The sequence below is a fragment of the Haliaeetus albicilla genome, chromosome 7, assembly GCF_947461875.1.
Source record: "Haliaeetus albicilla chromosome 7, bHalAlb1.1, whole genome shotgun sequence".
NCBI classification, from domain to species: Eukaryota; Metazoa; Chordata; class Aves; order Accipitriformes; family Accipitridae; genus Haliaeetus; species Haliaeetus albicilla.
In genome coordinates this window covers 24,200,826-24,214,339 of record NC_091489.1, presented here as the reverse complement: position 1 = coordinate 24,214,339, position 13,514 = coordinate 24,200,826, and the positions used below count along the sequence as shown (strand labels likewise).

Genomic DNA, 13,514 nt, shown 5'->3' with positions numbered 1-13,514 from the left:
TGCACTGAAACAAATAAATTCCTGTGACTGAGTTGCAATTAGTAGTAAATATTCTTGGTGCTAAATCATCCTTTCCTTTTTCAGTTATGCAGTTAGTCACATTCTAGTAATTGCTAAACTTGATAAAAACCAAGCCATAGAGAATTCTTTCTGTTACTGGAGCCCAAGTTTGAACAGATCTAGATATGCAGACAAACTGGAATTCCAGCTTCTTCCACCACATAAATCTGGCAACACGAAAATTCTAGGAGTCTTTTCTTTGATTTCAACCCATCTATCATGGGCCTCTTCTCAGTCTCTGAAGAATCCTATGCCATTAAATACAAAAACAATTTGGTTTTCAGTTCTGCTGTTCATGGACCTTAGTGAGATATTTTCAACATATTTCACATTGCTGATGGAAATAATCTTGTGCTTTATTTCTTACTCTCATGATTGAAACATTTTAGCTTACAGAAAAACTCTCACAGAAATCATATTATATGCTTTTTAAAAAAAAAAAAAATCAGCCTGTATAAAAGAAAAGAATAAACTACTACTAAAGATACACTAACCGTACTAGGAAAGATTCAAATGTTAAGAACACCATTAGAATATTAAAACTATTTTGGCAGATCACTTTATCAATAACGAACAGTTTGGGATGTAAAACAGAAAGTTTAGAAAATTTAGAGTGTCTTTTAAATTGACGATAAGCAGTTGGTAAGAAAAGATAAGGATCTGGTGCATTGTGGTAATCCCAGTATTTTTTTAAGTGAAAGACAAGACTGAAACCATTTTCTTTAGTGGCTCTTTCCAAAAAGCAGCATTATTTGACATCTGAACTTGACAAGTGAATGTACACTTTTTTAACCCTCCCCCCTCTAGCTGTGGTAGCACAACTTATTGAATAAAGACTTTTTCCTAAAATGGTGGTGGCTTAATGATTCCAAAAGGGAACAGGAAACTGAAAAGGACCTGTTGACTAGTCTGTATAACAAAACATACACATTTTAAATTCTGAGCTTACTCTATTTCATGTGATTTATCTGACAACTTTCCAACATAATCCTTCCACTGTCATTCTGTGAATACAACTTTCAATCTTAAGAATATTTCAACCTTTAGAATACATATACTGAATATATACCCAATGAGCAGTGAATTATTGTTCCACTCTACGATGATGTGAAGCTTCTTTGTCTTGGGGGGAAAAAATCCCAAACTCACACCTTATGTTTCCCTCCTCCCTTCTGCTTTACCCTAAACAATGCTTTCTGTAAATTTCTTGGAAAATTATGTGAAGAGTTCAAAGACAAGCATTCAAAACTGTGTTGCTGGGACACACCTGAAATTTTATAAATATTTACATAAATTAATAATAAGAATAATCATCAGCATCATCATGCTTTGGTAGTTCTAAAATGCTCTGGCATGAAACATTACATGAGACTGAAACAGATGTGATGTCCTGTTAACACTGAGTTTTCCTTTCCTTTTCAAGCATGGACTTGCAGAGCACATAATTCAGCATCAAAATATGCTTGCAAAGTAATCTAGTGGTATGATCTGTTTTTAAATATGGTCTAAACCTAGCAGCACAAGGATCATCAACACAGAGGCTGAGAAAACATTGTTTCACTTCATCCTTATAACTGATGCCTTTAGCATGGCTCCTGCAGACCTCAGACAAATCAGTTACATTAACAAAGAGTGATGACAGGACCAAAACTGTAGAAATTTAGGTACATACCCATTTGTCAAACACAGAAATAAGACCTATATGAAGTGCTGAAAACTGAATCATATTTTTCTCCCTTTCCCTGTCCTGTTACCAGATATTGCTACTTATTCATTAGGGCTTCTCTGTTCAAAATCTGGGCACAGAAGGATTAACTCTCACACGTGCCTGGGATTAATCCAATCCATTTCAAGTCAGTTTTCTTCAATAAATTAGCAGATATATGAAAAGCTTCATGTAAGACTTTATTTTGAGGGTTTGGGTTATTTTAGTTCAGAGAGACATTATTCTATTTTACCTTTGTGATGTGTGTAGTTGTGGTAGTAGAAATTGACTCTGATGTAATTGTCTGTGCACTCAGCAGCACACCAGCATTGCCGCCAGCACTGCCATCAAACTGTAAGGCAAAAAAAAAAAAAAAAAAAAGGTATTTTTGTATTTTGGCATTTAAAAGCTTTGTTTTCACAGGAGAAAAAGCTGGTTTTCTTACTAAACACATTCTTTAGTTCAGTTAGAACTGAAATCTAAATAGAAACTATCCAAGTTACTGAGTCATGTAAGACTGTTATGGTTCATTCTTGTGGAAAATTTATGAATAAAGTTACACGTTCCTTTCAGGAGCAATGACATGTTTTAATCAAGTTTCCAAAACTAAATATGAGTTATACATTTGCAGACAGCAGTTAAGTCCTTATATAAAAAAAACCACTGAGAACTTCAGAAGTAACACTGCTTTGTCTACAAACATTTCATTTACCTAATTCATAGCCAAAGTATAATCTTAGCTGCTAGAAAAAAAGTATAGTTTTTTGAAAAGCATTTTTTGGACATTATCTATTTTGATCTACAAGTAACAGGAATAAAAACCAGCTTGCAAACAATATAATAACCCAGTCACCATACCTGTGGAGATTCATATGTGATAGTTTTAGTTTCTGTTTGAACAATTGGAACTTCTTTAGTGGAGATTTCAGTTCTCTGTGTGGCATCTGAAATGGTTACCATCTCTGTTTTCACTACTGGAGGCTGTGGTGCAAGAAATAACCAATCAATTCAAAAGACAGAAGAATGTTTGTAAAGTGGACCAAGAAAACACAACCAAAACCGCAAGAAAATAGTAACAATAAGGTAAGCATTTGACTGTCTTCCCAATCAAAAAGCATGCAAAAAATAAGCAAAGTGAAATGAAGGCTAATACAGGAGACCTCTAGTATCTACATAACATGGTAGAAAAATTTAATCTCCTAATAACCTTGCCAAAGTTCTGTGTTTCAGCCAACGGGACATATTACAGAAGGCAACTGCTAAAACCAAGCTGCAACACTTGTACTGAAAATGTGTAAAAGAGCATCACTAGGGCAAAATAATAATAACAATAATAATAATAATAATAATATCTTAGTTTGCATAAAGAAGCTGATCGCTAGCTCAGCTGGATAAGCTTCATATTAGAACTAATCTGGGAAAATACCTATCATTGCTCAGTCAAACTGCAAATAAGGACTAGAAATTCCAAGGAAATTACGTAAAAGTTTATCTTTTTAATACGTACTACTTCTGGAACAGAAAAACAACTTTGACAACTGGCTTTTAAGCAGTCTACAGTCAAAGTAATAATTCTGGAAATCAATGGCTTCTTTGACAACAATTCTAAAAAGCCATTTTAACCATTTAGAGTTAGCTAGTCGTGTTCTCTGCAATATTGCAAAGAAAGCAATTAACCAGGGGTCTGTAAGCCAGTGAACTTGCGACTTGACTTATTGGAGCAAATTTTCAATATATTTAGGAACTTAAAAAAAATATATATAGTAAAAGCCTTTTGATGTTTTTATAGAGGCATCAGTGGCTATCTCCCATTGGTTTTGGATGCACATGGGGGGAAATCCCAAGGGAAAGAAAAAAAAAATCCTTCCTTTCCCTCACACACACTTGCACACACAGCAGACTTTCTCCTCTTCCTCCAAACTAGCTATATTTTTAGGAAGTGTGGGTCTCTGCAACTTCTACAGTTATATCTTATAAACTAATTCTTTCACATCATTAATCAGACCACCTGTGTATGCAAAAGACAACAAAAGAAGGAAGGTGTTTGCATTTAAGTGCAAAGGAAAAAAAAAAATTCCCACCATTACAAGAACAAGCAGGTAGATTAACTGGGAAAAATTGTAGCCAACCCAATTGTTGAAAAACCCAGCAGAAGATCATGACAACATTACAAAGAGACGCATCCCTGCGCTTCATTTTTTCCCCTTCTGCTTCTTTGTAAAGTTTGGCCAGTAATGAGCCCTTCAACCTTATTTGGCTTAAAACAACTCATAGTGACTGGAACCCATGCATGCTTCCCTAAATACCTACTTCACTAGAAGACTTCACAGTAAGATTGTGATATATGCCTCACCCCTTTACAATGCAGTGCTCTCACCTATGCGATTTCTAGCCATACTTATTCTAGTCTATAAATCCCTAACATTTTTAAAAAGAAAAAAAAAAAAAGGCAAGAAAAGCGGGGGGGGGGGGAACAACAAAAATTTGTGACGGGTGTTTTCTAATTTCAATTGCCAATAGTTTTCCAATCACAATTACATGTCATGGACGTGTCAAAAACAATTGACAAATAGACAAGACGAGACTTAAAACATTGGAAACATGTAAATAATAAATATACATTATGTATGTGCATATAAAATAAGGGAGAGATAAAAAGGAGATGTCAGTCTTCGGAAGGTTTGCCTTACTGGTGATTCTCACTCAGTTCTAGCAAAAAGTCAGAAACCATAACTGAAGGAGACAGAATTTCACTGCTCATCAATGGTTTCCCCTTCCAAATGATCTGAATCTTGTTGGATGCCTGAAGAGCTGGAGAAATAGGAGAAGAAGAAAGGCAGGTATATTTTCACCCCAAGAAAGATCTCTGCTTAATCTAGTTGTCAAACTGTTCTACCATTTACCTCAGAACAACAAATTATTTGTGGTGCAACATCAATGTCAACATGAGACACATCTCCATTGAGTTTGAGCTGTTCTTCCTCTTTTTCTTCACCTAAATCTTGCTTAATTTCCTCTGACAAATTCTTCTCTTCTGTAGCTATGGTAACTGCATTTTCCTGGACCAAATCTTCAGCTGTAACTTGTGTGTGCTCAACTGGTACATTTAGTTTACTGCCTTCTGGTGTGGCTTCCACATGCTGTATTTTTTCTTCATGTTCTTTCTTTTTCATGTCTTCCTCTTCTTCCTGTTCTTCCCTGATGACTTCCTCAATTGCCCTATGATGTGGCTGGTATTCTCCCACCTCTTCATCCTCACTCTCACTACTACTGCTGCTGCTGCTACTATCTGATGGCAATGATGAAGAGTCCTTTTTTGACAGATGTTCCACCTTACATGTTTCCCCAGCATCAGTGGCAACTTGCATTTTCCCTTTGTTGGTTTCATCTACGACTAGTGTTTCTTCTATCCCAACCTCTGCCTGCTTCTTCTCCTCCACTATGTCCAGAGTCTCATGTGAACTCTGCACAAAAACACGGATGAGGAAAAACAAAAGTAGAGTATATGAATAAATTAAAATGATGGAAACAAAATCAGCTGATGTCTGGTTCATGTCATGTAGAAGACAAAAGATGGTTGTGATGGTTAGCTGAAAAAGGAAGGAAAGAAAGAATGAAGATGGATTGGAAGAGTTAGAGCCAAATTTAACTATGGAAAAAATCAGTAGAACCTTATCAGCATCGCTGACTCCAGTACAAGGCCCTTCTGCTCTGGTAGCATGTCTCTGTGAAACAAAAAGCAATCAGAGGACAAAAATCAATGCATAACCCCTTTCAACAGCGCAACACTCTCCAAGCAAGCTTTTAAGAATGTATATACATGATACTAGACAGACACTGTGTATTCACTGCAAGATTCACATAGGACTGTGCTCATTTCCTTCCACTTGATGGAAATATTCCATTCAAAAGTAGGTAAGAATTATGGACATTATTAATTGGGATAAGAATTTAATTATGAAAGACCGAAAATAAAAGCATGAATGCACTGGGCAATGATGCTACTGAGGCAGTTATTTCTCTCAGTTAAATCAGGAATTAAGAATAAATAATATTAAGGGGCAGTAAAAAAACCAAAACCGAAACAAACCTGTTTAGTACTCTACTATCAGTTTATCATCACACAGAATAAAAAGAGACTTTATTGTAAGATTTTTATTAGTTGTTCATCTTTGGTCTGTTACTTTATGAAACTTAATAGGTAACAAGCGGGAGACTGTTTAGGGTGGTGTGTTGTCAGAACGGCAATACATGATTACCAAGATGATCCCATGAGGATGCAGTTTGGAGGCCAACTGATGAGCTTAAAGCAGTTTTATTAGTACTCGTTCCGTAACAAAACGATCTGTGATGGCTATCCCAGACAGCCCCCCGTAAATTACGTGTTAGGTAGGTTTTTTTGATCTGACGTATTTTTAGTGACCAGTCTGCAGCAAAATTTGAGTTGGAACAGTAAGAACACAAAAGCCGACACATCATCTGTGACTTAATCCTAGCTTTTACTGCTGCTGACCAAGGAAAGCACCTGCCCGGCGTGAGCCAGCCTTCCCGGTGAAGCTTAACCAGGCACCAGCCAGCACTTCGAACTGAGCTCGCTAGCCGGCTCGCTCTCCCCTCTTCAAAGAAGCGACCAGCTTACCGGCTCTGACACGCGAGAAGCAGGCTGCAGGCCGCCGCTCCGGCCTCTCTACGGCTTTGGGGGTCGGCAGGTCCCCGCAGAGGGGCCGGAGCCCGCGCCCGCGGGCAGGTGGCCCGCCCGGCCCCCACCGTTCCGAAGCCGGCGGCGGCGGCGCAGGCGGGAGGAGCGCGGCGGCGGGGCGGGGGGGAGCACCTGGGGCGGCGGCGCGGCCGAGGCGGCGGTCTCTTCCCCCGCAGCGCCCTCTGCTGGCCCCACGCTGGCGGCGGCGAAGGGCCCTCCGGTGCCAGCGCGGAAGCCCTCCTTACTAAACAAAATGGACGTTATCTCCTCTTCTAGGCTCTAGACGAGTTAGAAAAGGGAAAGGACAGAATTAAACAGTGACGGAGGAGCGGCAGCCACCTACAAAGGAAAGGTCTGGCAAGAGAGAAACGCGACGAGGAACAGGACTCGGCTGGGAGGACGCTGTAGGAGCAGGGACGGGGGACGCACGGACGCCGAGAGGCGACACGCCGACAGACGGGACAGAACGCCGCTGTCCCCACGCCACGCACTCGTGCTCTAATACTGCATCTCTCCACCACGCATATCACGCTATAAAAGTTAAAAACATTAACGCTGCCGCGGATTTTCCAAAGAGAACCGTTTGCTTAGGCAGTAATTCTGTATTGATTCCCCCTGGGATCTTTCCCTTTTAAAAATCCAGTTTTAACACCTTCTGATGCCTAATTGGCTCAGAGCTTCAGGGCAGTCAGATACGTTTGCTTTGCACAATACACACCCACAACGCTGAAACGAGGTTTTCTTTATATGTTACATACATGTTTTGCAAATGCTTAAGTAAACTAAGCAAATTCGTTTCTGTTAAAGAATCTGTTTTCAAAAAGCCTTTCCCATCCTACCGGGAAAACTTGTTTTATTCAAACATATGTTAAAAGGGTGTGCTGCTTTAAAGCATAAATTACGTTCATAGTCTGGCTTATTTTCTGTAGTACGATAAATCTGTACGGTAAAGCAAACAAAGTTCATGTGGGTACAAGCCTCTGAAAAGGCTAAAAAGTCTTTATTCCAGTTTTCCTTCCATGAGCTCTTGTACTAAGGTAGAAGTAAAACCAGTTAAAATAAAAAGCCAATAATCTAACAAATGCCTAACATGGACATAACACACATTTTGACAACATTCAGTAAGATACACTTCTGTCTTAGAGAACAGCACTACAGACAATTGCAGCAGAAGCACACGCCAGAGGAAAGCCAAGGTGCCATGCAGACAACTGCAGTCCATGTGGACTCTGTGAGTAGCGGTGTAGAATCTGAACTGACGTAAGTTACACCATGCTACTGTACATATACTACAACACATATGGCATGCAGAAGAACAGAGAAGGAAAAGAAAAAGAACACCTATATTTTTTCCCTACAATGAATTTTTAAGTAGATTTCAAAGGTGGTTAAGAAAAGTTAATGTGAATGCAAATTATTAAATCTGCCCTCATGCAACATTCAATATCCATCCGGGCAAAGTGTTCCTAGCTCCCACTTTCTTTCCCTAGTTTACCATGCCCAATAAATGTTTATCTATTAATAGATTACATCAAAAGTAAAAAATGTTCATGATACTCCTACCGTACTCGGGTACCACATGTTTTCTAACGACTCAAAGCAGTAAAAAAAAAAAGGGGGGGGGGGGAACAGGACATCTTTATGTGGCATGTGATCAGACTGTGTCTGTCTCTTTCCCTCTCTCCCCACATATGTATGTAATTAAAGACAGGCACACACAACCCATCTTTTTGCATTTTACCACCTTCAAATTTTTAGGTCTTCTAATCTTTTAGAAGGAAAACTCTAATTACACAATTTGTTTGATAACGTAACCCCTGTTCCCTCAGGAGGCATTTAGTAAAAATGATTAAATGTATAGAATTGGCACTTTTCATCAAAGTACTGTAGTTACAATAATGTATCAGCCTGTACAGATGTTTAAATTCCTGGCAAATTCCTTCTGGTACATAGTCATATACACTAACATGAAATACTGTTTACAAGTGGGAGGGATGGATTAAAAAAAAAAAAAATTGTGGGTATCCATAACATAACAACATTTCACATATTTGTGACATACATATCAAAGTGTCACAATTTCTGTTATAATTAAGTCACAGATGCTGTGCATTTGTGGGAGTACAGTCATACAGAAGTATAGTGGCACAAACAAGATGTACCCAAAATAACATTTCTCATACACAGAAAATGACCAATTTGCAAGTATTTTCACTGGAGCAAAAGAAAGAAGAAAAGAAAGACTATTAGCAGTGGTATCCCTGCTTTATTCTCGTCTATTGTCCAACTATCTTAAAAGATAGGCAAGGAAACATACAGTCCAGGAATAGGACTGAGCAATGTATTAGTCTACTAATACCAGCAAGTTTATAAATTGGGGGTAGCAAAACATTTGAACACAAACTTCTATCCATCAACAAATAATTTAGGATGGAAATATACTGTTTCCCAATATTCATATTTATATATGTTACTGAACTAGGACTGACAGCTTTACATTAACCTACCTTTGTCCCAATTCCTAGGTGGTGGAAAATAGTCCAAAAGTGATGTAAAAAAGCAACATCATAATTGCTACCCATCATCACTATCACACTGCTAGTAGTCCCACTGGTTATATAGCGTTTTTCACTGCATAGATGTTAAATCAGCTTATAGGGGAGAAAACTTCACTCTTTCTCTGGATGAAAGGAGAGGTATGGAAGTGTGGAGGTACTCAGAACCAGGTTGCCTTTGAAATGAAGCTGCTTCTACAGCGTTATTGATTTGAATAATGATTACATAGTGAACAGATAAAGCAAAAGTTCTTGTGTGAAGTGTCAAATAACTGCAGACAATTATTTCCATATAGAATGGAAATACATGTTTTGCTGTCATCCTAGTCACATAAAATACGGTAATTTTCTGGTGAAAAATTGGTTTTCTTTTCAAACAGTAGCCATTCAGAACTTCATAGCTAGTTTGGTGCTCTAAGCAGAATGTTGCTGGCATTCATGTGTGTATATATATATATATATAAAAAAATATATATATACACATATACACACACACACATGGATCCTGGTTTACAACTCAACCTTCTCCTTTCAGTACTGGCTTAAAAAAGTTATCTCCATTGGGGGGGGGGGGGGGGGGGGGGAGAAAGAAGTGCCCAAGCTAGCCCACAGCAGATACAGCAAAAAGGCAGTAGGTTTCAGGGCAGCCACCTTATTGGTCTCCTCTGGTTTTGCTCCAGCAATCCATGGCATTGCAGTCCATTGCTTCTCCTTCCCAGGCAGTGTTTTCACTTGGAAAATGTGGTCTCCTTTCTTCTATTTGGTTTTCATTTTATAAAACCAGTTTAAATCAACAAGCAATAAGACAGACACACACTATACATAAACATAAAACCAAACCATCTTAAAGTGACAGAACATACTAGATGAGGAAAAAAAATTACAGAGATAAAAGAACTTGGCAGGGCCTCAACTTCAATACAAAGAAGTCAACACAGAAAATACACACAACCACATAACAAAAATTAAGTTACACTTTTATATAAATGTCTTATTTTAACCAAAAAGATATTTAGAGCTATTAAATGAACCAATGTGTCATGGACATTTGAAAATTTGACCAGCATTTGTACCTATGCATATACCACTAGGTGTAGAAATATTCAGGTACTACTCAGAAACTTGAGGAATCATTTCTTGGCAGTAACCATAAATTAACAAAATAGTCATTAAAGAAGTGATCCATACAGTCACTGACTGTATTATCTGTATGCACACACTCACAGTTCAGATTTCTTAAGTATCTTATTGAAATAATGTCTTATTAACAAAAATCATTTGGTAGCATCGAGCAAGCTTAATTTAAAGTTCACCTCTCTCGGGACTGAATACTTAAGAATTGAATGGGATAGGACAACAGTATACTTAGGAGGGAAGAGTAGGAACAATGGTGAAAGAAAAGGATAACAACAGAAGATAAACTGATTGCTTTCAAAGACTGATTTGCTCTTCTACTCTTATGAAAGAAGCAGCAAATAACACCCCATAAAACTAAAAGTTTCACAACAGCAAGATATATTTATCTGGGTAGTTTTCTTGCCACAAGCTTTCAGGATGATGTTGGTAGAGAATCGTTTTCCAAACTGCTGTTTTAAGGTTCAGTCAGGAAGGAGGTATAGAGAAAAAGTAGATAAATTCATTATACAGACTTTTGGAGATTAAGGTGAGCAAATTTTAATAACTACATTAAATACGTCCCAAAGAAGTCAACACTGTAAATTAACTGATCATGTAAGGTCCTTCTGCAACAACACACAGGCTGTGTGCGTGTTTATGCACAAGCTGTCTATGAAGAGTTATAGAGGGAAAAGGAGGGAAAAGTTCTATTGTCACTGAAAAGTTATCTCCATCAATCTGTGTAAATCAGAATGAAATTTAAGCTGTCCTTAACACACAGGAAAATACTGCCATCACTTCCATTTTTTTCTAGTGATTCTAATTCAGTTGTTCTTGTAGAAGAATAAAATTCTACACATTATTGAAAGTCAGGTCCAATGGTAAGTGGTAAAAAGTTAATGTACACTTAGTATAAACAAATATTACATTAGCCAAAGAAAGTGTTACTCTAAAGGACAAACTGCATTTACTGTATTACATACAGGGTTGTATGGAAATGCATATGGACAAGTGTCTGCAGTGACATACCCCTTGTGTCTGTAGGGACAGAGGTGTGATACGCCGCTTTTCCCACTCATTTGGGCGTGGTTCAGGTGTGGATTCCATGAAATTGCGCTTGAGCTCACTAATGCTAGCCTGGTGTTTCAGTAAGTCGTCCTGGGTCTTATCCAGGTCCTAGCAACCCGCAATGTAAAACAAAGTAGGACAAAACACGACAACAAAAGCAAACTTAACTGGAAAAAAAAAAAAAAAAGAAAAGAAAAAAAAGAAACCAAACCAAGGAAAGTGCCTTGTGTCTGAAGAGCTATTCTTCTTTGGAGTACCTTAAAATAAAAAAGTTCAAGGCTAAAGGGAACCAAGATTTTTTGGTTCTGTTTTTGTAACAAAGGGCCACTCATACACTGTTTCTTCCATATTTTCAGGCAAAGGAAAAATAATGCTGTGCATGGTTATTTAACAGAGGGCTGTTTTCATCAAAACCATGATGAGTTGCTTGCTTTCATCTAAAATTGGTAAGCACAGAAGCAAACGTTTTGGGCTATTTATTGCACAACTAACATTACTGAAGGTAGCTGTAAGAAAGAATAGTCTAACCCAAGAAGCATTATAAAAATGTGTCTTTCTTGATATAAAAGCTCCATGAAAAATACTTCTGTGAAGACAATACTACAGGGCCAAATATGCAAGCAACTATCACCTGCTTAACTTCAGAGGGACTACTCATTGTGCCCGTCATGTAGGCTTAAACTTACTGGAAGAATCAGATTTAAAGCCTGATATCTGCCAATTCCACATTTAAGAACCTGACAGCAGACACAGCATTCCAGTAGGGATAGTTTTTGTGCACATCAGTACCAAAGAGATGTTCTCTCTAAATTGCACCTACATAGGCAAGTGCCAAAGGGGACACCACAGTGTGAATATTGAGTTAGATTTTGTGATGACCCATTGAGGCTAAGCTGTAGCACCTTGGATGAAATAACTACAAGATAGTCTTTCACTTTATACCAGATACAGTAGCAGACATAAGGATCAGGAGCTATGCAGAAACGTAACTGTTGTGGTTAAGTAGGCAAAAATCTATCTACTTAGCTACCTTGGAAATACATTATCCTTTAAATACAATGATTGGCTTTGGTGGGAAGAGCAGGTTTCTCTCTGCTGTCATAATTTGTCCTCCTTCCAACATGCCAGGTTTTGAGAGAAGCCTATGTTGGTTATGTACACTCTAACACAAGAATATTTTTTCAGTATTCTGTGGTGAAATTCAAGTTTAAGCCTCAGATCCATTTTTAGTACAGAATTAAAAGACTGAAGATTAAAATGGAATAATATCAATGTAGACATAATTATTAATGAAGTTTTATCAAAAGAATGTAATCAGATACAATAATTTAGGCAAAGCATCTGGGTTTTTGTAAAGAGATTTTATATACCTTGTAACAGAACATTCTGAAATTTTACTTAACCTTTTGGTTAGGGTTTTTATAGTCAGTGCTCACACTGCAAAGACACCTTGTCTTAAGTCATGAAAAATCCAAATCCAGTACAAACTCATTAGTTTCTAATTCCTTTTCACTTGCATGTTCAGACCCGATAACAGTTCAGTCCTGCACTTCTATTTCCTAATTCTGCAAATATTCACACATGCGCTTTGAACACTAAGACCTCTCCCCTTCTGGCAACTCAGTAGGTTCATATTGTCACAGGACCAATGCTTCACCTTTAATCTAGGAGTAACAAACAAGACATCAAATATGTCCCCCTAAAGTATGTATTTTCTGAGTGAAGTAAAACCTTATGTCAAAGGCATTCTATTACACAAATAAGGTCATAACAATCATGTCATCATTTTAAAACCTGTCTTGGTTTGACACAAGGCACGTTTCTTGGACTTGATGAAAGCACAATTATGCAAGGCACTTCCAGTGCTTTAGTAAGTTATACACAAGCAAAGTTTCAATAGTGAGCAAAAGCTGCAAAAAGCCAAAAACCATATTAGTTGGGTTACTGCGATTCATATATCTCCTTATTACTGAACAAACCCAATGATTTTTTAAAAGACAGTTTTTGTGACAAAGGGAATTATTTATAGCCCCATCTGGATGAATAATAAGGAAAAAAAAATTAGACAGCAGTAGGATTTTCTAAAATTTCTTCAGTTACTAGCTTATGTTATTAACCACAAGTTAAAGGATACTGATTATAACTACAGATAGTCTTTGATAAAATAATCCAGATTAACAGACTATATGGAAATTCTTATGATAAAAATCTCTACTTCAGTGACAAAACACTACACATTAACATACTGTTCAAAGCTCTTTGCTGTTGCTCATCTTCAATGAAAACCAACCTTTAGGAAGCAAGAATTACT

General features: G+C 37.6%; 1 protein-coding gene across 28 annotated transcripts in view; it reads right to left on the bottom strand.

The window, feature by feature from the left end:
• Positions 1-13,514, bottom strand: part of EPB41L2 (erythrocyte membrane protein band 4.1 like 2) — a 120,366-nt gene that overhangs the window by 8,678 nt on the left and 98,174 nt on the right. For 6 of the 28 annotated variants that reach the window (XM_069787328.1, XM_069787327.1, XM_069787343.1 and 3 more), the window contains 7 exons: positions 11,165-11,311; positions 9,671-9,775; positions 6,597-6,743; positions 5,437-5,490; positions 4,669-5,229; positions 2,624-2,746; positions 2,019-2,117 (listed from right to left, as the gene is read on the bottom strand). In XM_069787328.1, coding sequence (XP_069643429.1) covers positions 2,019-2,117; positions 2,624-2,746; positions 4,669-5,229; positions 5,437-5,490; positions 6,597-6,743; positions 9,671-9,775; positions 11,165-11,311 — 1,236 coding nt within the window. The remainder of the gene's footprint in view (positions 1-2,018; positions 2,118-2,623; positions 2,747-4,668; positions 5,230-5,436; positions 5,491-6,596; positions 6,744-9,670; positions 9,776-11,164; positions 11,312-13,514) is intronic. The other 22 variants (XM_069787338.1, XM_069787349.1, XM_069787351.1 and 19 more) reach the window with 16 other exon arrangements.